The 26483-nt window shown below is 43.7% G+C and overlaps 1 protein-coding gene across 3 annotated transcripts in view; it reads left to right on the top strand.

Annotated features, from left to right (window-relative positions):
- Positions 1-7796: 7796 nt before the first annotated feature.
- LOC147026323 (sulfhydryl oxidase 1-like) overlaps positions 7797-26483 on the top strand; it is a 143421-nt gene continuing 124734 nt past the window's right edge. Inside the window, exons 1-2 of one of the 3 annotated variants that reach the window (XM_085881623.1) lie at positions 7797-8122; positions 20003-20106. In XM_085881623.1, coding sequence (XP_085737749.1) covers positions 7879-8122; positions 20003-20106 — 348 coding nt within the window. In that variant the 5' untranslated portion in view covers positions 7797-7878. The remainder of the gene's footprint in view (positions 8123-20002; positions 20107-26483) is intronic. The other 2 variants (XM_085881621.1, XM_085881622.1) reach the window with 2 other exon arrangements.

The following is a 26483-nucleotide window of genomic DNA, read 5'->3' as shown; positions in this document are numbered from 1 at the left end:
ACTGGCTAATAAGATTATTGGGGTATAACTTCCCGGTGAGGCTAATGTGCGGATCATGCTTGATGAATGAAGGAAAAGACGAAAACGAGCTGGGTGCATTTATAACAAAGCAGTTTATTAGGTGAGGAAACTTATGTGGCACAATAACAGGGTTTATTCACAAATTATGTACAGCAGGGTAAAGCAAGGAGTTTGTGAGTGCGGAAAAAGAAATGCAAATGTTCACAAAAGAAGACGGTGCAGAGTTACCCCGATAAACTTCCTGGTGGCATCATTGATCTGACGTGCATACTAACTAAACAGCGTCGGGTTTTGTATGTGAAATAGTGAATAAAAATTCATCTACACAAATAAAAGACATAACTAAAAGGTGTGTCTCTCCTGCATAACTCCAAAACTATAAAACCTAGTAGCCTGAAACTTTGCATGCACACAAAGAAAACTCCAAGGAAGTGCAAGAGTGAAAATTGTGTTTGGGTTAATTAAAACACCCCTTTTGTAGATAATTAATGGCCTTATTTAATGATATCCTTTATCAGGCGATCCTCGGCCACCTCGCTGTCTGGTGTCCCAAGTAACCTCGCTGAGGTCTGAAGCCACCATGTTTTTTGGAATGCTCAACCTTTCCTTGACTTGGAATAGACTGCAACTTGGAACAAGCTGTTCATCATAGCTACAAATCACTGGATATAATGCAATGCTTACAAACACCGGGAAACGTCAGTGTTCGTTGTTTTATTTCATTTCTGCATATGTGTTCGCCACGAATTATAAAATTTAAGCTCCAGAATCAAACTTGCATGTAGTTCTGACTCCAAGAAAAGTGTTAATTTGTCCAATTCAGACAAACATGACATTTTGGGCGTCTCTGGGAGGTGTGGGTTGAATATGACGGTTCAGTGATTGCCAATTGTGTGCCAAGGGAGCCGTTTCATGTTGACCATTTCATTGGAGTGCTTGCTTGAATGCTTAAGCCACTTGGTGAGCACTCTCAAGCAGCTTGGTTGTTCGTTTCAGGAAAAAGTACACGTGCTTTCAATCTCACATCGATTTGACGTACGTTTCCACCTTTGTTGGGTCCCACAGTGCCGTGCGGTGGGTGCCTCAGAGGGTGTCATCCATTGAAAATGTGCAAGGATGGTTTTGTGTGATCTCCATTTGTAATCCACCTCTCACTTCGGCATCGACACGTATTAAAAAAAAACAATGAGGTCCATCTGACGAGGTGTTCACCATGTTTGTTCCTGCTATGAAGGCCTGGAGTGAAGATCGACATTTTGAGTTCTCTGGCTTGGCACATTTTTGAATTGAATTTTGCTAATTATCCACTTTAAATCCTCTTTCAAAGAATGCTGTTTCAAGGAAAATCTGTGTCGGTCGTTTTTATTTACTTGATGACTGGACATTTACACATGTGTATGTACATAAACTGTATTACCACAATGGCATTTAGGTGTGTGTGTGTGTGTGTGTGTGTGTGTGTGTGTGTGTGTGTGTGTGTGTGTGTGTGTGTGTGTGTGTGTGTGTGTGTGTGTGTGTGTGTGTGTGTGTGTGTGTGTGTGTGTTTCTGAAAAGCTGGCATCCCCCTTCTGCGCTGTTGTCTTAAATCATTCCTCCATGGGATAGGGTGTCACTCCATTGGGACCTGTGATACTTGTAGGAAACCCAAAGTTTTGAACAACCTGTTTTTTAAATGCCCTCTACGTGACAGAGCCAGATTGTGTCTACTTCAAAGTATTAAAGAGGTGGTGATTGGCATGTTAGATCTGCCAAACGTTTTCGTCCATTCGAACCGGATTAATTCCTGACTCTGCAAGGCAGTTATGAGATTTTTGAAAGAGCGGGAAATCCATTTAGTATTGCTGTGGTTCGACAAAACCGCATGCCTCGTAGGCAATGGCACCCAACACATAGTGATCCCCAGGCATTTATTTATTCAGTCTTTGTGCAGTTGGACCTTCCCCTCATGTCTCGTGGGCTAATGGGACGAAGTGCATTGCATGGGTCTACTAGTTATGTCCATTAACTATATCTCTGTCTCCAATTCTGACTTATATTCCAACCCTTTCCTTTTTAGCCATGGTACAAATCACACAAGCAAGCACACACGACATGCAAATTGCGATGAGTAATAAGCACACCACACACGAAAACGCACTTGCAGCGTGCGCCATTATTTCATTGAAATCTGCTCACCAATTTCGATTGAGCATCTCACCTTGTTTCACACCTTGCTCACCAAACTTCACCACTTCGACCACAAATGCCTCCCGCACACGGGAAATATATTTCCGCACCCCCCTCGTACCTCTGCATCGCTACAATTCCCTCATGAGAGGGAACCTGTGCGTGGCCGGTGTGCATTTTGGCTCATGAGAGGGGGCCCGTGGGTGGTGGGTGTGCATTGCTATTCGGCATTCAGACTGCATTCGGAGCACGTTCAGGGCCAGGGTGTCAGCTCATACCCTATGTTGAGTCAGGAGCTCCGAGCCTTGCCGAGCCGGATGGGCAATTGAGACTGATTTCGGCCCTGGGAGCCTGACAGGGCATGGCTCGGGCCGCTGTGGCGCAATAGAGAAGCATGATTCAGGTCACAGCACATCACTCTTGGGTCGTCACCCAACCCTTCGTCCAGGGCTTATAAAAGCCAGAGCGCGGAGCCGCTCGCTCTCTTCTTCACCCCCTTCTTCTCTGCTCCTCTCGGCTCTTCGTTGTCTCTGCCCTTCGCTTGCTGTTGGTGTGCGACTGTGGGATGTGCTTCTTCTTGAGGACCAGTGTGGAGCGCACGTTGCCAGGAGCCCCGGAAAAGTGACTAAGCCGGATATAACGCGCCATATCTTGAGGTGGGAACGCTGAGGCGGAGCGTTCCATGGAAGTACACGCTACACTAACAGACCTATACACAACTAGGTTAAGGATATTTTGCCTCACACATCTCTCCTCTGTCTCTTTCCACCCCTCTATCACATCTCCTTTGGACACTCAAAAGAGCATCATTACTGACTCGCAATCCTATTTTCCTCTGGCATGACACTGCACCCCCACATTGCACCACAGCACACCTCCCACACCTTAGACACCAGTATTCCTCCCTCCTACCTCCCTATGCGTAATGGGTTCCGTTGGTCCGTCAACTGTGCCAGGTATTGCAAGGCCTCATCTTCTCTTTTTCTCTCTGGGCTATGTCTAATCTTCCTCGGGTTTGTGTGTCTGTACTTGATGGCACCTGTCCTAGTCTAACTTGAGATTGTAGAAGTTCTCACGGGATAACACTGCTCTGTGTCTGCTTTTGTAAGTTGCTTGCCTTTTGCCGCACCCCCACAAATTCCTTGCTGTCCCTGCTATCCCTGCTGTACATAGCAATAAACCCAATTCACTGTGCCACATACATTTCCTCACCATTGTAAATGAAAGCTTGGATAGAAATGTTCCCAGCTCATTTTCGTCCTTTCCGTCATTGGACCAGCATGGTTCGTACTCGAGCCTAGCCGGGACGTTATGCCCCAACGATCTGTTTTTCTTGCCGGTATGTCCTTGAATAGTTACACTCGATTACATCCGTCGACGTTTGGTACTCTACTCGGCAGCTCCATTGATGCTGGCTGGCCCCTATCTGTGTTGCGCTGCATTTGGTGGGGGGCGGGGAGGGGGGTGGGTAGCAGTTGCCGCCGAAGGCGTTTTGTGGGGGCTTCACATCCCGCTCAGCTCAGCAGCATATGGTCGCTTTCTGGCGCTCGTCCAGCGCCCTGAACATGATGTCATGGGCCGGGCCTGTGTTGATTGGGGGTTGCATCTCGCTCGATGGTGAGGAAGGGATGCTCACGAGATTGATGGTTCGAGGTCACCTGCAGCAATGCGCCAATAGGCAAGCTGTATTTGGCTGAAGTCTGTTTGAGGCTCCGCCCACACTGGTCGCCTCTAAAAAGAATGGGAAATAGGCCTTCCTGATGGTTTGTGATAGCTCCTGGTGGTTGGTGATAGCTCCTGATGGTTGCTGACAGCTCCTGACGGTTCCTGGCCGTTGCTTACAGCTGTCTTTTGGTTACGGCTCATGATAGATCCTGACAGTGACGGTTCCTTACAGCTCCTGACCATTGGTGACGGTTCCTTACAGCTCCTGCCCATTAGTTTCAGCTCCTTACTGCTGCCCATTGGTTACGGCTCCTGATAGCTCCTGACAGTCGGTGACGGTTGGACCGTTCCTGCTGGTTCTGCTTGCTACCTGCTCTTGGCGTACCTGGTTCCTAGTTGTGACGATGTGACATCGATTGGTGTTCGAGCCTACTTGCGGGTGTGTGCACGGCAAGGTAGGGAGGGCCCTAGCAGCGGACCAAGGCATGCTCACACCTTTTGGGTTGTTTTATTGGACGCACGAATTCTGCCTTGGGAAGCCGAGACCGGATTTCTTTCCCCCCGCCCCCCCCCTGAATAATCTGCTGGGTACCCTTGTCTAGTGTTTAATTGTTAAGTAAGGCATAGTGATAAGCATCTGCTCTTTGTCTATTTTTCTATCAATTCCTTATTTGTTTGAGATTATTTTGATTGATTTGTATTCATCCATTTACATCACAAGGAAATAAAAAGTTTTTCAGTTTCTTTATTTTTCTTATTAATAAATTCCTTGTTGATGTTTCAACCCGTCCATGCTTGTCCTTTCCTTCCATTGATGCAGCATTGTCCGAACCTAGATAGGTTAATTACTTTGGTAATTACCTCCCAGTCTGTCATAGTCGGCGTGCAGGAGCGGTAAACGCTCAGCCACCCTACTTAAGATCTCATCAAGATAAGATTGGTGCATCGCCGAGGGCGCGTTCCCCAATCAGGAGGCCACATGACCTCGTTAAATGGAAAATTAGCCGGTGAACACTGGAACTCGTGGTTAACTGATTGGTGTTCGTAGTTGTAAAACAACCCACTGCACCACAAAGTTAATTGTGAGCAGTGGCCCCATGTCCGGTTCTTCCAAGGGGAAACGAGGATTAGCCCCTTAATAATACACTCGGTGCCCTTGGCCGTAACAATATCTATATGAGAGGTAGTTGTGGTTTTGTAGTGTCAGTTGGTGTAATTGTATTTTATTTGTTTTGGGATTATAAGGGGAAAATGTCAAAAGATGTAATTGCAATTCGTAAAAGGATTGTGATGTCATTCCCACCTTGTTTGGTTGTTTTTTGGGGATTCCACCCCAACATGTTTTTTAAAATATTATTATTATTATTTTATTATTATTATTATTATTATTATTATTATTATTATTATTATCTTGCCAAAACGAAGTTTTTGCAAGATATGTTAGTCAGCTTGTATGTTTGTTTTTTTTGTTTGTCTGTAATCACGTATAAAAAATTCTGCAGAGCACATTTATCATTGGAAATTTTTGTAACTTCGCATATCAGAGGCGTATAGAGGTCCCTTTCAGCGCATAAAATTTTGAAGGTCAAGGTCAAAGGTCAAGGTCACTTTGTCGCAAATCAGAGGTGTCGACGAAACCCTTATTTTTTGAGTAATTTTGATCGGATCGTCTTCAAACTTCATGGGAATATAGTTCATGGTCTGGCGCTCAGCTGATTAATTTTTGGTGGCGATTGGCCGTGACCTTCATGGTTAGCGCCTACGGTCAAACATATTTGACCCCAAGGTCAAATTTTCAAGTTTTAGGAACCATATCGTGTAGTACCTCAAATTGAACACCTCGATGAGTGCTTTCTAGATATGTCAAGCTTGAGACATTATGACGTCTTTGGTGACGTTATGAGGCAAACGCATATTTTTCATGGTTACTCTGTAGAACGATTCTCATCGGAATCTCTCGTAGGCAGATATTCCTCAAGGAGTCGCTCCTGGTGGATAGCAGCTCTGTTCACCTCAGTGTGACCTTAAAGAAGTCACACGTGGTCACCTTTTGGCAAGATACGGGTCACCCTGCGGGTGACATTGGTTTATTTTTTATTTTTTTCTGCCGTTAACTTGCAAAGAACCCACTCTCGTGGACCGTTTAATTTAATGACATGCGTCTGAATTATAATAATACTAATGGTAATGCATCGACATAATACGTATGCATCACAAGTGGGAGCTCTGAGGGCAATTTCACCATATTCGTCTGCAACCATCTACAAATTACGTTACTATCGACATAATGAGTTTTCATTGCAGGTTTATCAACAATTCCGTCTCTGCCATGTCCATGACCTGACTGGTGGCCTCCAGCAATGAGTTCATACACATGACCCCATCCGGATTGGAGACACATTTCAGAACGACTGCAATACTTGCTGTGGAGTGTGGCTTCGCATCCTGTGCAGCATGTGACGGTGTGCTACCTCTACAGCATTCCCTTCACCTGTCCAATCATGCAGTCATTCCCTCATGGAATTCCAACGAGTTTCTAAAGCACTATCTCCTTTTAGTAAATGACATCCGACTATTGTATGTTTAACAAATGTTCATTCATCTAAATTCTAAATGGTTCCTCTGATTCCTTTGAATCAAGGTTTCCGATACCTTCCCACTACTGAAGATAAACTAGTAACAGGGCGTCCATAACCATCCTTGACCAATGACATGTTGTGGAATGTCGGCGGATGCCCTCACTTTTTTCCTTCCACCCTCACTTTTTCACCTTTTATTGGCTTTTTAATTCATTACCTCCACCACCGAGAGTGAACGAGGTGATCTTTTCTCCCCTTTCTGTCTGTCTCTGTCTGTCTGTGTACAGGATATCTCAAAAAGTTGTGTACGGATTCGGATGAAACTTGGTGGAGAGCCTGGGGGTGTGGCAAGGACGAATTGATTAGATTTTGGTGAAGATCCGAATATGGATCTGGATACGAAAATTATTTAATTTTCGAATTGATTCTTCACCATTGAGAGGGCTAAAAACGATAGAGTACCGTATATCATGATATTTCAAAAATGTATTGGGCTGATATGTTCTCGTGGATCAGGCATTACGTGGTGTAGGGATGCGCTCCACCAAGTGCCCTTCTAGTTTTCTCTGCAACCGCTTGAGTGATTGACACAAAACTTTCAACATAGGAATGCATATCCATGGATAATTATTTTTTAACAGTTACAGTCTGTTCTCGTACAGTTACAGTCTAACAGTACAGTCGGCGTTCCAAAAAGTCTGTTCTCTGTACGCATGGGTTGCAGGGTGTTTCAGGTATCAGGAATAAACGACCTCGGCCAAATGAACACACCGATATTTCTCCCATGCTTCCTTCATACCCTTCTTAAGTGTTGTTGCTATTTCACAACTCTTCGATGTTCCCCTTTTTACTTCGGTGAGCTATTTACATGTTTCAATGGCTACTTGAAACAGGGTGGGGATTCAGGCCGATGCCTGCATGGTATGCACAGGGGGGTGAGGGGTGAGGGTGTATTGGGAGAGGTCAAAAATTTCAGCCATATTTGCATCCTTAATAAATGGGTAACACCTTTTAGGATCTGTCGCTAGGAAATTGCAGAACATTCTGGAACAAATACACGAGGTGCAAGATGCGAATGCGCTGCAGAATACATTCAAAAATGAAATCAAACAACTCTAACACCCCATAATTATATGGCGTGAATGCAACTTCATAATTCCTCCAAACATTGTTTTTAAACAAGTAGCGACTGTCAAGTTTTGCTATATTGTGCATGTGTGTTGTGGTTTGTACAATAATATACTTGTGCGTTGATTTCCTTTGCAAATGCCGTGCAAAATGTCTCCATCCATTGCATCTCACAAGTGGTCACCAAGGGGGCGTGATGGTCCAAGCGTAAAGCCTGGGTAGCACGCACTGTACGCGGTGTTGCACGAATCGCTCAGCACAGTGGACTGCTGACGCGTCGATTCTCCAACGTACCTCCGTCTTCTCGTCGTTCATCCGCATGGCACGATTTCTCGGATTCACAAATGCCTGTGTACCTGCCTTGCTGGTCTTGCGCGTCATGCTGAATGTGGGTTCCACAGCCGAACGAAGTTGGGGCGAGGATCCAGGAGTCAGGACTGCTCGGGCTGCGCTCCTGAACTCATCTAGCGCGTGGCTACTACTTCTGCGAGCTCCGGAGAATGAATGCCCGCAATGCGTGGCTGTCGCAGCAACCTGGCGGTCACTCGCTCTCGACATCGCAGGTCTATGAACTTATTTCTTCGTTTTGCTCTTTTGTTTGTGTTTTTTTAACCCAGTTTTATTTGTCCAAAAACTTTGCTTTGAAAACAAAACCTAATCTGTTCTTTCTTTTTAAAAAAAAAAAACTTCAACACCAGTTTGTGACTTGCTGATCACCACTTGATCTCTCTGCTTCCCCGGTTTTAATTCACCGCGTCACTATGAACCCAGCAATTTCTATATTGCACACATTACTAAAAATCTGTAAATCAATTTCCTTCCATACTACACATTATTGCTCACATTTGTTCTTGCTTAAATCGGAGGACTCCTGAAACTCTGGTTCATGTTCTCCTGACATCGCACTTGGGTAACTGAAACTCGCTGATACAGCTTGGTGCATATGTAAGGTAAACTTACCTTTTGAGCTGTCGAGTCTCACTGAATTCGATTCCTGTCCAGACTATCAACTCGGATCGGGGCACTAAAGGCAGGTTGCGCTGTCCCACTCGACGGACGTTGAGCCCAGTGTCCTATCCGCAAGCGAAAGTTCAGTGATGTTAAAGGTCCCACTGGTCTTTTGCGAAAAGTATGCGAGTTATCACTGGCACCCTCAACATATTCCACCTTCCTATGCAAATGAGCTCCAGTGGGACGTCGGGCATAGCCAGTCAGTTCCTGGAGGACTTGGGCCCAAAACTTTCACCGGGCGACCCCACAATAAGGGAGGATCAGTGGTGGTCATTAAGGAAGTCGTTCACTGAGTTTGGCTATTCGATGACACCCTTTCAAATTTACTTACAATATGGATTCAGGGCTTGGAGTTCAAGCTCACAAACAACTCATAGACTTATTAACATGGGAAGCCAGAAACAAAAATTATACGTATATGTAGGAAAAATTACATCCCCAGAACAGGAATCAAACACAGGTCCTTTGGTAAACTGTACCAGTGCGCTGCCATCTGAGCTATCTGGGGTTCGATTCCTGGTCTAGGCATGGGCATGTAAATCCATATAATCTTTGTTTCCTTTTCATTTGTAATTGTGTTAGTGTAGGGAATAATAGTGGTTTTGGAATTGCCCCCCCCCCCACAGGGGGAAGACCCTCTCATGGACAGGTCCTTGCTGCTCCTATGGTTGGCAGTGAGTGCCCCGGAAGCAGCGGGGGAAAGAGAGTGGCATCGATAGGTGGGAGAATTGCGTTTCAAACCTGTGGGTTGCCCAGATAGCTCAGATGGCAAAGCACTGATATGGTTTACCAGAGGACATGGGCTTGATTCCTGGTCTGGGCATGCAATTTTTCCCATGTATACATGAAACAAGGGAATTGATGAACAGGAAAAGAGTGAAAGAAATACAGTAACCTGCCAAGTGTTGGGTTCGGTGAGGTTCAGAGAGGGTGGCGGGAAAGATTGAGACTTGATTGCTATAGTAGTACACCACCGACCTCCAGTCCTGAAGGGCAAAGGGGGATTGAACCACCTCTGGAATGGTAGAAAGTAATGTGGGTGGGATTTTTTTAAGTTGAACTAGAAAGGGGAGACTGGAAGAACAAGTGTCTTGGAGGAGCTGGCAATGGTTAGAGAGCTGTGAGAACAAAATAACCAAGACCAGAGGAGAGGCGGTAAAACATGCCACCGACCAGTCAGTGATGTGATAGCAGCAGGCCTTGTGCTTCGGCATTTTCATGGGAGATGCCAATAATGTCTTGAAGACAGCTGTTCACCACCATCATTTCAGGTCATCCCCCATCCAAAACCATGATCTTTTCGACACCCGTTAAACCCATCCCACCCCACCCCACTCCCACCAAATTTTGCTTCTGCATCCATCTTATCCATCCCCTTCCTGCATTCTTCCTTCCGCTTCAACCTTACCGACGCATCCCTTGTTTGTCTGTGTCTGTTTATTTTCTCCCTCAACCCTGCTGGTGGCATTTCCCCCCCTTCACTTTCTGCTATTGATTTTGTTCTGTTGCACCCTGATCCGATCTGTGTTCTAGCTTTTTCATGATCCTTGACCGGATACAAAAACAAAATGGTGCTCACATTACATTCCACAAATTCCAGGGGAGATGTGATGCTGGGGTTCCACCACATAGTGGAGAGCAGTACTCCATTCCCTATTGACAAAGGTCTTTGTCAGCCCACATAAAGCCAAGAAGAGTTGATGTTTTTAAAGATAGTCTGTATTTGCTAGTTTTAATGAGGGAATGATCTCGTGTTAAGTCGGAATATTTCATCCATGAACCTTTTAGTATTCCTGTATCGAAATCAACCGAGTCCTTTGTCAAACGCTTGCATCGCAAGGTTTGGAATCCGTTTCGTCTTTTTCAGCACAACGGAGACTCGTCGCACTCGACATCGCTGCACCGGTCACTAAAATTGCACACACTATCACATCTATTTATGCATCCACATTGGAGAAAGATTATGACGTCATTTTTAACAAAGCCTGTTTTATGTACACATTTTATAATCACGATTATTTCCTGGCTTTTTGGCTTTTTTGACCGCCTTCGGAAGCAAATTTGTGAACAACTTCACCATGTTGATTTAATTAGTAGTCATATCCTTCATGAATCATTTTCATCACTCACGTGCACTATCTCATCTTGCGTAATCTATCATTGGTATGTTCTACATCGCCTTCTACATACATGGGTGTATGTACACCCAAAAGTCTGCCACTGACCCCGGTAGATTTGTGAAATATAATGGGATTTATCTCAGATCTTGGTTTCATGCACTGTGTGAGTAAGCATGATCCTATTCCACCAGCTCTAGCTCATTTAATGTTATAATGATCTTTGTAAGAACTTTTATAGATAGGTTCCTGTGTAATTTGATGTCCTGATTTCCTGGAACTCACCCTCTCATTCTCTTCCCTCACCAAATATTTTTCTACTCACCTTACCAAGACTCAGGCTGAAGACTGTGATTGGTCTATGGGAAAGTCCACCCACAACTGGACAACTCTTTTGCCTCTAACTGCTGTCTCCACTACCTCTTGTCTTTTTATTCTGAATACCATCTTCTTTTAAAATCTCAATTCTTTCATTTTTTTTTTGTACAGAACCTTTAGCTGTTTGTTACATCATTTTGTAATAGGAAAACTATGCCACTTATGCAGTATTCCCTGCAGGATAGGGGAGGAATTTGGCCAGGATGCCGGTGGCAATGGCTAACTCATTGTGAAAGACGGCGTGAGATCTTTCATGTCCAACAACAACAACCACTGCTGGCAGATGGGATCTCGGCTTAACGCCCCATCCAATGGATGGTGCACCCATTGATGTAGCACACTGCGTGCATGACCTCCGAGTTATATTGTCAACTCAGTCCCTCATCAGTCCTCTAGTTTCAAATGTAACCTGTGGCTGATGGTTGCATCATTTTCTTGAAGCTTGGCTGTGCCGCTGATGTAGTGCCCCTTGTTTCCACTAAGCCGGTACTCATTTTGCCTACCTCGGAAGGATGATAGGCTGAGTCAACCCACCTGGTGTTATTTAACGGCGCGATAGTGGCTCAAACTCAAGACTCTTAGATCTGAAGCCAGCCACCTTAACCGTAATGCCAAGACCGGACTTTCAGTGCCTCATTGTCCCCTGATATAAAAAGCACTTTTCATAGTAAACTAGAACGGCACTCGGCGGAGCACATACCTCCTCTGGACTGAGCAGTTTACATTTTGTATCCCACTCATCGGCCACATCTGGATTCGGACATGAACCATTATCCAATCAGCTTGTTCTTGTCATCTAACCAACTCATCCACCAAGTTTTGCTATAATCCATCCATAACTTTTTGAGATATCATGCTATTTGTCCTTTTTGGCCCAATCTCTCAATGGTGAAGAATCCCTTAAAACCCACTCTATCTGGATTCCAATCTTCACCAACATCAAATCAATTAGTCCTTGTCACACACCCAAAACCTGTCCACCAAGTTTCGTCTGAATCCCTCCATGACTTTTTGAAATAGCGTGCTCTCTTGCGTTTTTGGTCATATCAATGGTGAAGAATCACTTTTTTGATGCATTTTTTTTTATTTTTTCTGAGGCTCATAGTGAAGCGATCCTACAAACCCATGGACATACAGATGAACATACGCGACACAACACAAGACGGCCACTGAGCTTGCGGGAAGTGCCCTCAATTCCCAGGGTACTCTGGGTACCAGTGACGTCACAACAATGGCGACACTTTTAAGGATTTCCTCCTCCCCATGGATGCCAAACCTATAGGGATTTTGTCCTTGCTCTTATCTTTTAGTGATCAGTGATGTAAAGACCAATGCCAAGCCAACTAAAGAAGTGGCAGATTATGTTGTCAGAGAGGGAATATGGGGGTTTGCGCTGGGAGAACAGGATGCAGTTGAAGTTTGCTGATAGAGCCTTGTACACAAACTCTTTACAGTTGAGAAGTTGGTGTACCACGCACATAAATATAACAGTGCTATGGAGAGTGATGCAGAACCAGAGATTTTCTGTAGGAATTAGAGTTGGGAGAAGGGAGAGTGGCAGAAACGACTGGAAAGGTCACTTCTCATCTGATATTGACTGCAACACCACTGCCAGCATTTGGTCTATCAAATAAGTGCAAGGAGAAACCAGGGATGGAGATGAGGGTTTGAGATATCCAGTGAATGAAAAGTTTCTGTTAAACAGATGCAGTAACATCTGGGGATGAGGCAGCAACCTGTACGAGGGAGAAATTCATGAGATGGAAGCATTAGCCCCTGATATTCATTGCTCCCACATGGAAATATGGAAATGGTTTGTTTGGGCACCAGGTTGGTGAGCTGAGGGCATCTGGGTTGATGGATAGTGGAGTGAGGAGGGTGTGTGTGGTTTGGACCATGGGCTGGGTGGGTGGGAACACAAGAAGAGATGGTCGGGGCATGGCCAGGGGTCGGAGCAGAGGAGGCAGGAGGAGGTGACTTGGGATTGAGAGAGAAGGGTGGACCCATGCGTTTCCATTTCGTAAGGTTGTTTACTTTATAAGAACAAAATTTTCAATTCGGTCACATATTACAACCGAGGTTAAAATTCGGGTTATTGAATGGTTTCAGGAAGGCTGCTCATTACCTGCATGTGGAAATGTGACTGAGCTTGTGTGACATCCAGGAAGGGAGAAGGGGAAACGAGGATCTTTCTCCCCTTTTTATTCCCATTAGCCCCCCCTCCCCCCTTTTCTTTGGATATGTTATTTAATGTGTACAATTTAATTTCCAATGACTTGAGAAAGATTTGATCTAGCCATAGTTTTAAACGCAGGTGCAAAGGATTGAGTCCCTCCTGGTCCCATCGAGTCTTTCACGTTTCAAGTGGACTCGTATCGTTAAACCGTGACACATCCGATTAGAGGAGTCTGTGTCTCCAACCCCAGTACTGTAGGCCTGCCATTTGGCCCTTTACTTGCTTTTTCGACATCACATTAACTGAATAACCCAACTTGTCCAACTCTTTTGTGACCTTTTCTTTCCATTAACTTAAACCTATGCCACATGGATAGGGGTCATTTTGTACCCCCCCCCCTGGTTGTTTTGTTTTCTTTCAAAGAAGCTTGGTGTTGCCTTAACAGCCAATATGGTTGACTTAAGATCTTAGGGTCTTGGGTTTAAGCCCCTGTTGTGCCGTTGAATAACACCAGGTGGGTTGACTCAGCCTGTCATCCTTCCGAGGTCGGCAGAATGAATACCAGCTTACTGGAAACATGGGGCACTGCATCAGCGGTACAGCTATGTTCCCAGCAACGCAACCAGCAGCCATCGGCTGCATACGAAATAATCATAATAATAATAATAATAATAATAATAATAATAATGCTGGTAATATAATGTTTTTTTTGTTTATTTTGTTTCAAGAAAATATTTTCCTACTAGGAATATTATTTTTGGCAGCGTGAGCAGAAAAGGAATGTGGCTCAGCAGCTGTTGGAATGAATGGAATACCTGTTGGTGTCAATGTCGTTCGGTGATAAGGTGTGTCGGCCTGTGCAGACATCCATCGGCTGCATTGTTTGTGATAACCTTGTACAAAACGATTTTGGGCTTTGTCATCAATGTAACAACAGGTGTTCCTTGGATGGAGGAATTTATTGTGGGAAAATGTCACTGCATCGTTGTTTTTCCTGGACAGAAATCGAGGCTCATGAAGGAATTAAATGACAGGACAGCGGGTTCATCGGCTGACGGCGGATCAAAGAGGACCAGGGAGACCAAGATATTGCACAAGAGTAGTTAAGTGGCAGAGAAGAAAGTAGGGGGTAGGTGGTCGGAGTCATTTGGAATGGAAGATAGCAGGGGTGGGTATGAGAGAAATCTGTCATCATCATCATCATCATCATCATCATCATCATCATCATCATCATCATCATCATCATCATCATCATCATCATCATCATCATCATCATCATCATCATCATCATCATCATCATCATCATCATCATCATCATCCCACTTAGACTCAATTCCCCCCAGAGATCGACTAAAATGTTTTTGTTGTGTGGGGGACGAGAGAAATGGCCATTGACAGTCAGCCCGTGAGGCCATAGTCCGAAGACTGGGGAAATCGAAGGAGGTTTGCAGTGCCAGGGGTCTTCCTCATCAGGAGTTCCTCGTCCACCGGTAGTCCCATGACAAACACGTCTCCACCCACAGGACTGAGAGAAATCTTGAGGTGATGATACAGAGCACTCTTGGAGGACTGGAAGGAGAGTCCCAAAACAACAGGTGCTCCAGCAATTGAGCGTGCAACACGCAAAGAGAAACCAGATATCAAGCTTCATGACAATCAAACTAGAGGAGGAGATGATGGGCATCATGTGGAACAATATCATGGATATTGGGTGTACTGAATGCACACCTTTCCTCGAAATTGTACTGAATGCACAACCCCCCCCCCCCAACCCCCTCTTCTCTCCAAACTTGATCTCCATTAAATATAAATGCTTCTTGTTTTAAACACAATTTTAAGAATGTATTTAAAGCCTTGTATCTTATTCACAAAGGTGACATATTATTCTTCACCACAACATCAACTTATGTCCCTCCTTCTTCAAAAGGATTATTTTTCTGAGGTGTTTGTCTGCTCTGAGCCTCATCCACTCACCCCCCCCCCCCACACCCACTCCCTGTCCTCACGCCGCTCATGTATGCATTTAAGAAGCCATCGTATCTCCCATCCCGTGATCTTTATCTCCGTTTGTCAAAGTTGGGAATTTGGAATCAGAAAAAGCATCCACCCCCTCAAAGCTTCATGTCCCCCTTTCTGCATCCCTTCTCAGCCCACACTACCCTCTAAAACATTCCCCCAGACCCCACATGCTCAAACTTTCCCCCACACTCCCACAAACTCGAACCTTCCCCTTACCCCACCCACCCAAAGCTTTGCCTTGTCTCCGCTCCAACCTGACAGATCTCTCAATCCAGGCCACTGCCGATAAACCAGACATCATCTGTTTAACGGAATCCTTCCTCCCAAAGGATGTCCCTGACTCCTTCGTGCCTGTCTCCAGTTATTGTCTCCTCCAATTTGATAGGCCTGAACTATGCCCATGTGGCAGAGTTTAACTTTACATCAAAAACTCAATTTCTCACTGTCCTTGTACTGATTTTAAACTTCCCAACTTCCAGGAGTATTAGTTCCTCTGGCTGCGACTTCTCCTCTGCTCCCTCCTCTTGTTCATACATTGTTGTACCATCCTCCTAACAGTGAAGACTTCTAATATACATCTCTCTCAGACAGCATGGACAAACTTTTAACCACTCATCCCAACTCTCTCTTCCTCATATGTGGTGATTTCAATTGTAACCATGCAAATTGACTGACTGCTGGTACCTCTCTCTCTCACCAGCAATGGCACTTCAACAAAGCACTTCTATAACTCCATGGGACTGAATCAATCTGTGAACTTTCTGACCCAGATTTCTCCAAATGGCAAATCCTCCTTTCTGGACTTATGAGATGACGAACTCTCACCCCCCCCCCCAAAAAAAAAAAATGCCTCCTGCTCTTCCTCTGATCCAATTGGTTCATCTGATCATATGCTTGTGAAAATCAACATCTCTCTGGCTATTGCGAGAGAGCTGCTTCAACGCCGGCAAATCTGGCATTTCATTCAAGCAGATTGGTAGGGACTCTTTAGGATTGGTCTCCAATATGCCCACAAAGAATGTGCAGAAAAAGTATGCATCGATGGTGCAACAGTCTGTACCAATTGTGTGGAAGTGATGTTTGCAATGAATATGGTGCTGCGATGTGCAACAGGTCCTCAAATGTGGATTTAACATCGTAATTTTGGCAATTTTTTTTTTTTTACATTTCCTCCAAATTACGAAAAATAAGGACCATGATTGAGTTCGGTTCTCATTGTTTTTTTTTGTTTGTTTTTTTTTGTAATTTGAAACCAGTGTTCAAGCAATTTATGAGGGTCATGTTGACTCTAACATGTCGGTGTAAATTGAAGGAATTGCATGTCAGAGTTATTTAATTAAACATCTGTAAGAATATCTGATCCTTTTTGCATCATCAGCCACACTGGACTGCCTAAACAGTTTCAATGGCTGGTGGCACAATACTCGACTGGTCACCACACCGACATCGGATACTTGACCGGCTCCCTTTTTCCTGGTAAGCTGGTGCTCATTTTGGTGACCTCGGAATGATGACAGGCTGAGACAACCTACCTGGTGTTATATTGCCACTGCTGGGGTTTAAACTCAGGACTTGAAGATCTTAAGCCAAGCACTTTAATGTTAACGTTGAGCCACGACCAGGCTTCAAACATCTATGTCTCTACCTTCCTTGATTCTATTCAAATATCTTTCATATCCATATTTAAACTAGAAGGGCACTCGGTAGAGCACATCCATCCACCACGTAATGCCTGATCCATGAGAACGTATCGGGCCAAATACATTTTTGAAATATCATGCTATACGGTACTTTATCGTTTTTGGCCCGATCTCTCAATGGTGAAGAATCACTTAAAAAATTAAATAATTCTCGTTACCAGACACAGATTCGGATTTTCACCAAAATCGAATCAATTCGTCGTGGTCACACACCCAACCTGTCCACCTAGTTTCACCCAAATTGAATAAATTCTTCCTCGTCACACATTGAACCTGTCCACAAAATTTCATCCGAATCCGTCCCCAACTTTTTGAGACATTCTGCATACAGACAGACAGACAGACAGACAGACAGACAGACAGTCAGAGAAAGGGGTGAAAACATAACCTCCTTCACCTTCGGTGGCGGAGGTAATAAAACTCTTCGCAGGGCATTTATCCAAACCACTGTTGCAATGTGGCCAACTCTTTCTGAGAATACCTGGATGGATTGCAACAAGGTTTAAATGAATATGCTTTTGTTTCTGGACTTGAGTTAAGCTTTTGTTACTGGCACCATTCCATGGATGAAACCAATCAGGCACAAGCCCTTGAATACAAACCGCGTCGTAGCCCGACACCGACCATTTTCGATATGATTAATGAAAATAAAAGTTTTAACATCTTTCTGATTATCCCTCGACACATATTCCTTTCCACTCTAAAAGCTTTCATTATGAAATTTGACTGCTATGTAAGAACACACTCTTGATATGCTAACACAAGGAGCTACAGTTAGCAGGTAAACACAAGTTTTCTTTAAGATCATAAAATGACAACAAATAGAATTGGTGAAATGCAAAACGAATGGTAAAAATATTATCAATGAGCTATTTGTAATAAATACATGATTAACTGGAAGGGCACCCTGGAGAGCGCATACGTCTGCCGCATCATGCCTGATCCATGAGAACATATCAGGCCAAATACATTTTTGAAATATCACGATATATGTCGTTTTTGGTCCTATCTCTTAATGGTGAAGAATCACTTTAAAAATTAAATAACTCTCGTATCCAGATCCATATCCGGATCTTCACCAAAATTTAATCAATTCTTCCTTGTCACACATCCAACCTGTCCACCAAGTTTCATTCGAATCTGTACACAACTTTTTAAGATGTCGTGCTATATATATATATATATATATATATATATATATATATATATATATATATATATATATATATATATATATATATATATATATATATATATATATATATATATATATATATATATATATATATATATATATATATATATCGGTTTTGCCCGATCTCTCATTGGTGAAGATTCACTTTAAAAATTAAATAACTCTCGTATCCAGATCCATATCTGGATCTTCACCAATATTGAATCAATTCTTCCTTGTCACACATCCAACCTTTCCACCAAGTTTCATTCGAATCTGTACACAACTTTTTAAGATATGGTGCTATATACCGGTTTCGCCCGATCTCTCAATTGTACAGAATCACTTTAAAAATTAAATAACTCTCGTATCCAGATCCGGATCTTCACCAGAATTGAACCAATTCTTCCTCGCACACACCCAACCTGTCGACAAAATTTCATCCAGATCCGTCCAAAACTTTTTGAGATATCCTGTACACCGACAAACAGACAGACAGAAAGAAAGGGGGAAAAACATCACCTCCTTCGCCTTCGGTGGCAGAAGAAATTTTTCCTTCACCTCCCACCTCTCAACCCTGAGGCGTCAATCCTCTCCCCACTCCAAGCTTTCAAACAACCTCCCCAACCATCACACTCACCTGCCTTGCATATCCATCAGCAACTAATAATACATCCATCTCTGACATTGACGCCCTCTCTGTTCAGCTCAAACGTCCTGAAGCTGTTCTTGGCTCATTTCCCCGAGGTGGTGCTGTTCCCTCTCTCTCGTTTTTTCTGCCAACCTGTCGTTGTCTCATTTCCCCAAGGTGGTGCTGACCCCTCTCTCTCTGTTTTCCGCTCTCATGGCATCAAGTTGTTCTTTGCTTATTCCTGCTCGTCCGGCGCTGCTGATGCCATTGTCTGTCTTCAGTTCTTCTTGCCTCTTGTTGTGTCTTCCTAAAACGTGCACGGTGCCACTGTACACTGTCTCTGGTCACTGCTTGGACAGCCTCATTTTCTTCTTCTGCCCTGACACGTCGCCCACAATGATGATCTGACCTGGCAGGTCTGATTGCGCTTTGTTGTGGTAGGGTGCCATCCTCCCTGCTCATGTTGTGGGTAATTCCAATGAAAAGAAACAAATGGTTGTAAATTTGTGGTCCAACAAGAATAAGAGCAGTGAGGATCCCACAATATTCTGTCATCAATATCGCGATCTGGCAATTCTCACAATATGCCCCGGCGCGACACACACACACACACACACACACACACACACACACACACACACACACACACACACACACACACACACACACACACACACACACACACACACACACACACACACACACACACACACACACACACACACACACACACACACATACATACACACATACATACACACACACACACACACACACACACACACACACACACACACACACACACACACACACACACACACACACACACACACACACACACACACACACACACACACACACACACACACACACACACACACACACACACACACACACACACACACACACACACACACACACACACACACACACACACACTGACATTTATTAGTATGGAAGAAGATAAGATGTATATATCTGCAATTATACAGGTTTTGTCTCCCGACAGGTACACAGGAGAAGTGACAAGTCCAATTAAAATAGGCAATGAAACCTCTAGTGGGCATATTAAAATTGGTGATACTACTGATGTGTCCGACATATCCCCCATTTGAATAGCTGGATATTTAAATTGCTATGCCCTGTATATTTTTGTATTTATATACATACAATCACGTAAAGTTTTCCTTCTTTTTCTGAGTTCCAGAAAATGTAACATTTGAGTGTGTGCGAACAGGATGGCGAGGTGCCATTCGTCTCGCCACTTGCGATTGCTCACATGGTACCCACGGACAGCTCTGTGCTGAATTTGGAGTCACCCAGCCATATCCAGCACTGAGGGTAATCTCATACTTTGGTCCTTCCAAGATGAACTTGCCATTTCTATATCTGCTGTGGACCGATGTTCAAATTCATAATGAAGCACGATGATGGCCAGTGTTATTTTTATTTTTTAACCAATGTGTTTTGTATTTTCCTTGTGTTCACACACTATTCAGCATTGTATCGTGTGATCGTAAGCAATTTGACTCTCATAGCTAATGACGTTGTACAAGATGGCTTTGTTCATTGTGGCAACTAATAAGTCAAGTTTATGAACTTTTTTTTTTGCATACATGATGCTTGAGCAGAAGGGAATGGTACAAATTGGAAAGAGGGAAACACCAACAGCAGAGTAGAAGTGAGAGTGAGAGTGAGATCAAGGGGAGGGGGAGAAGGACACATCGTGGCGAACAAGCTGCACACAAGGTGAATGAAACACAGTGAGAAGAAGGGGAATGCGAGGATGAAACTGAAATGGAACAAAGCACCCAACAACGAATGGACAAAAATAGGTGAGGGAGAGGGGAGGAGGGACAAAAATCACAATAACCTGGAAAAAGGGAGTACTTGGGAAAGGAATTATTTTGGTTTGGAAGAGATCATCAGTATGGATTCGGGGTGGGGGGGGGAGGGTGACCTGAGGTAGTGGTGAACAACTTGCCTTGAAGCCCTGGAGGAAAGAATGGAACTGAATAGACTGGGGAAGTTGGTTCCACAGGTAAGAGAAAGGAGGAACAAATGAGTGGTGGTGAGCAGTAAATCCTGGATTTTGGGAGTTTAGCAAGAAGAAGATTACTGAAGACCACGTGTGCCATGCAGTAACCTGGGAGGGATGGAGCCAAGAGAGCACAGATGCGAGTCCAAAAAGGAGGCGATATAATACAGAAAAGCCACCAACCTACCTGCCATCTGAAAGTAACAGGCCCAGACACTCAGTTGTGGCATGGGTGATCCCAATTATTTTGAGGGCCTTGCTTTTCACAACATCAAGAAGGGCAAGTTGTGAGGCAGGGGTGCCAGCCCAAAGAGAAGAGCAATACTCCATCAAGCTGCAAATGATGTATATATTAACAACCAATGTTATCCGGGTCTTTTTGGAACACCTAGTACAGTGCCTTCAGAAAGTATTCACACCCTTCGACTTTTGTCTCATTTTGTTGTGTTACAGTCTGAATTTAAAATGGATTAAATTTTTTTTTTAAATTTCACCGATCTACACAAAATACCCCATAATAACAAAGTGAAAACATGTGTTTATAATTTTTCTACAAGTTAATTAAAAATGAAAAGCTGAAAGGTCTTGCATCAATAAGTGTTCAGCCCCTTGAATCGATACTTTGTCGAAGCGCCTTTGGCAGTGATTACAGCTTTGAGTCTTCTTGGGTATGTCTGTATCAGCTTTGTACATCTGGATTTGGGGATTTTCTCCAATTCCTCCTTGCAAATTTTCTCAAGCTCTGTCAAGTTGGATGGGGAGTGTTGGTGAACAGCAATATTTAAGTCTTTCCACAGATTTTCAATGGGATTCAAGTCTAGGCTTTGGTCAGGCCACTCAAAGATTTTGACTTTCTTGTTCTGAAGCCATTCCAGTGTTACTTTGGCTGTATGCTTGGGGTCATTCTCCTGTTGGAACATAAATCTTTGCCGCAGTCTAAGGTTTTTTTTTGCACTCTAAAGCAGGTTCTCATCAAGGATTTGCATGTATTTGGCTCCATTCATTTTTCCCTCTATCCTTGCAAGTCTCCCAGTCCCTATCACTGAAAAGAATCCCCATAGCATGATGCTGCCACCACCATGCTTCGTTGTAGGGATGGTGCTATATGGGTGATGGGTTCTGCTCGTTTTACGCCAGACGCAGCGCATTGCATTCAGGCCTAAGAGTTCAATTTCCATCTCATCAGACCATAGAATCTTTTGCCTCGTAATCTCAAAGTCTTTCTAATGCCTTTCTGTAAACTCCAGGCATGCTGTCATGTGCCTTTTTCTCAAGTCACGTGCCTTCCGTCTGGCCACTCTCCCATAAAGCTGAGATTTATGAAGTGCTGCAGAGACTGTTGTCCTTCCAGCAGGTTCTGCCATCTCAGCCAAGGAACTCTGTAGTTCTGTCAGAGTGGTCAATGGATTCTTGGTCACCTCATGGACCAAGGTCCTTCTTGCCCGGTTGCTCAGTTTTGTCAGACGGCCAGCTCGAGGCAGAGTCTGGGTAGATCCATATTCTCTCCATTTCCTTATGATGGAGCTCACTGTACTCTTGGGAACTTTCAACACCCTAGAAATTGTTTTATACCCTTCCCAGATCTATACCTCTTCACAATTCTATCTCAGAGTTCTATGGACAGTCCCTTGGACTTCATGGTAGAGTTTCTGTTCTGACATGCACTGTCAATCGGGGTTCCTCATATAACAAGGTGTGTTTCTTTTTAAGTCATGTCCAATCACTTGAATTGGCCACAGGTGGACTCCAATTTAGTTGTAGAGACATCTTGAGGATGATCAAAGGAAATTGAGCTCACCTGAGCTCCTGAGCTCAATTTGGAGTGTCATTGCAAAGGGGTTGAATACTTGTTGATTCAAGAGATTTCAGATTTTCATTTTTAATTAATTTGCAAAAATTTCTGAAAACATATTTTCACTTTGTCATTATGGGGTATTTTGTGTGAATTGGTGACAAAAAATCAAAATTTAATCCATTTTAAATTCAGGCTGTGACAACAAAATGTGTCAAAAGTTGAGGGGTGTGAATACTTTCTGAAGGCACTGTACGTCAATACAACCAATTTAATTGCAATTTGTGTTTGCTGTTCAAACAATCTCAATCCCCACCATCAATGATTTTTACAAACCTTTTGTGTGCTCTACATAAATCTGCAATACTTGCTTCAAATATTTTTACATAATGTACATAAGTCAATGCAATCTGGCATCCTGTCCTGCGCTCCAAACTGTCTGCCGATGGGATTTTCACAAATTAATAAAAAAAATTCCAAGGCCAACTCCACACATGGATTACTGACTTCCTGCACTCTTGTAGCTAACATGTGGCTCTCAACGGAACCCTTTTATCTCCTTTCCCTGTCAAGGCTGGAGTACCATCACGCAGTGTTCTCGGTCCGATCCTCTTCCTAATCTTCATCAGTTATCTTCCTGACTCTGGAAAATCCACTTTATCTCTTGGCTGACAACTCCACACTCTGTTGTGACATCCCTCATCCTTCTGACAGGCAAGTAGCATCCTCTTCCCTCTCGTCAGACCTTGACAAGAAAAATCACAAACTGGTCAAACACTTAGAATATATCTTTCAATCCTGACAAATCTCATACTGTCACTATCTCTCTCCAAAAGGACCATCTGGCAAACCCTCCTATTTACTTTAACAACCCTCTTGAGGAAGTACAATCACTCAAATTCCTGGGTCTCGCTATCAGCCATGATCTTTCATGGGCAAAACACATTTCAAAGCTGATCTTCAAAGCCAGATGCCGAATGGGCATCCTCCATCATGAAACGTCCTTCCTTGGCACAGCTGAACACCGATCCACTTACAAGGCTTTCATCTGCAGCTTGATGGAGTACTGCTCTGCCTTCTGGGCTGGTGCCCCTACCTTTCAACTTGCTCAGCTCACATATGTTCGTCTTCCTTGGAAGTCTTTCTCCAAGTCTTACTTGGAACATCCTCATCATTACTCATCAACAAACGGTTATCTCACTATTCTGGTGTAGTTTGTGCTACTGCAGCATAATCCTCAGCAAACAATGCTTCCCTCGCTCTTCTACTGACTCAGTCCCCCTGCTTCCATTTCCTTTTGGTTGATCATCACATAAATTTCTGCAGTAATATCAACATTTCATACAACTTTGAAGAGCACAGCGACGATCAATGACCAAAACCGTGGTATGGTCCAAAAGCATCCCGGCCGACCAGATACATTCAAAACAGCTATTAAAATGCGTTTTTCTTTTTAAAACATCAATAATTATCATCTGATTTTTCTTCTCGGTTGCTGAAAACAAGTCTGAAACCATCTGAGCGGCTGTGAATAATGAAATCAGATTTCGAATTAGAGTTAAGATAAAGCCCTGGGAGAGACAGAAGTCGTGAGCTTTACTAAAGAGGCTGATGAAGCCTGAACCGTTTATGAAGCAAATTAAATAGCAGCGATTTTATTTTGAAACTCCACCATGAATGGACAGACAGTGGGACAGAGAGACAGCCAGACAGACAGACGGGCAGGGAATGTATACACAGTCCCTTTAGAACGTCTCCACCCCCTTTCAAAATCTTCACCTTTTGTTGCCTTATAGCCCAGAATTAAATTACATTAAATCAGACTTTTTCCACCTTTATTTACACATCGTAACTCACAACTTCCAAGTGAAAAACAAATTCCACAAATTTCAGAAAATTAATTAAAAATACAATACTAGAATCTCTTGGTGGATCCGGTATCCACCCACCCCCGAGTTGATACTTGGTGGAAGCACTTTACACGGCAATTATAGCTGTCAGTATGTTGAGATAGGTCTTTACCAACTTTGCACACCTTGATTGGCCAATATTTGCCCATTCTTCTGCACAAAACTGGTCAAGATCAGTAAAGTCGTGCCACAGATTTTCAAATGGATTTAGGTCAGGGCTCTGAGTTGCCCACTCAAGGACATTTATCTTTTTCTTCCTTAGCCACTCAGTGTAGCTTTGGCTGTGTGCTTCATGTCATTGTCATGGTGACAGATGAACTTGCGTCCCAATTTCGTCTTTCTTGCAGAGGGCAACAGGTTTTCCTCGAGGATTTTTCTGTATTTTGCTCCATCCATTTTCCCTTCTATCCTGACAAGTGCCCCAGTCCCTGCTGATGAGAAACATCCCATAACATGATGCTGCCACCACTATGATTCAAAGTAGGGATAGTGTTCTTTGGTTGATGTGCTGTGTTGTGTTTGTGCCAAATGTAACATTTTGCATTTCGGCCAAAAAGTTCCATCTTCGTTTCGTCAGACCACAAACCTTTTTTCCACATGGCTTCAGAATGTCCGGAGTGGTTTTTTTTGCAAACCTCAAGCGGGACCCAAGGTGGGCTTTCTTTGAGTGACGGCTTCCTTCTTGCCACCCTAACATACAGGCCAGACTTGTGGAGTTTTTGGGATAGTGTTGTCACATGCACATAGTGAGCAGTGTTTGCCATAAGGGCATGTATCTCTTTCAAAGTTGCCATTAGTCTCTTGGTGGCCTCTCTGATCAGTCTCCTTCTTGCTTGGTTATCCAGTTTGGAGGGATGGTCTGATATAGGTAGGGTCTTAGTGGTTCCATCTGCCTTCCATTTCATAATGATTGTCTTGACTGTGCTTCAAGGGATATTCAAGGCATTTGAAATATTTTTTATACCCATCCACTGATTTCAGCCTTTCCACAGCTTTGTCCCGGAGTTCTTTTGAAAGCTTCTTGGTGCTCATGGTTGAGTCTTTGCTGTGAAATGCACCTCCCAGCAGAGGAAACCTACAGGAGCAGCTGATTTTATACTGAAATAATCAGAATCACTACAATTTAGCACAAATGAAGGCCAATTAACTTGGTGTGTGATTTTGAAGGTTATTATCTACACCTGAGCTAATTTGCAATTGTTATTATATGGGGCACGGAAAGGGGGGGGGGTGGACACTTATCCAAACAAGATATTCCTGTTTTGGATTTTTAATCAATTTTCTGAAGTTTGTAGAATTTGTTTTTCACTTGGAAGTTGTGGGATTAGATGTGTAAATAAAGTGGAAAAAGTCAGATTTAATGCAATTTATTTCCAGGCTTCAAGGCAACAAAAGTTGAAAGATTTGAAAGGGGGTGGAGACTTTCTCTCGGCACTGTGTGTCCAATGTCCATATATCTTCTTCTTCTTCTTTCGGCTGCTCCCGTTAGGGGTCCCCACAGCGGATCATTCATATGATCCACATAGTGATTTGGCACATGTTTTACACCGGATGCCCTTCCTGACGCAACCCTGGTTGCCTCTTGCGACACAGGGATCTGATACACCTATTTTAACCGGGGTATACACCGGCCCAGTACACTGGTACTCATTTCGCCGACCTCGGAAGGATGACAGGCTGAGTCAACCTCCCGGTGTATTAATTCAGTGGCCCAACGGGGCTTGAACTCAGGACCTTTTGGATCCCAAGCCGCTGCCCTAACCACTGCGCCAACACCAGGCTTCAATGTATATGTATGTATGCAGGGGGCGCTGCAGGTAAAGTATTCCATATATCACAAAAAATGGAATATATTTGATAGAGCATCACCTGTAGATCATTCGTGCCAAATTTAATAACCCCACGTGGGATAATGGCTTTCGGAATTGATTTCACGTGAACGGTACCGATTTTGAAGGTTTTTCGTTTGTTGCGAGGG

Source organism: Eptatretus burgeri, chromosome 5 (assembly GCF_056783735.1).
Source record: "Eptatretus burgeri isolate ZD-2024b chromosome 5, Ebu_testis_v1, whole genome shotgun sequence".
Lineage (NCBI taxonomy): Eukaryota > Metazoa > Chordata > Myxini > Myxiniformes > Myxinidae > Eptatretus > Eptatretus burgeri.
Note: the sequence above shows the minus strand (reverse complement) of the source record. Positions and strands in the feature narration are given on the sequence as shown.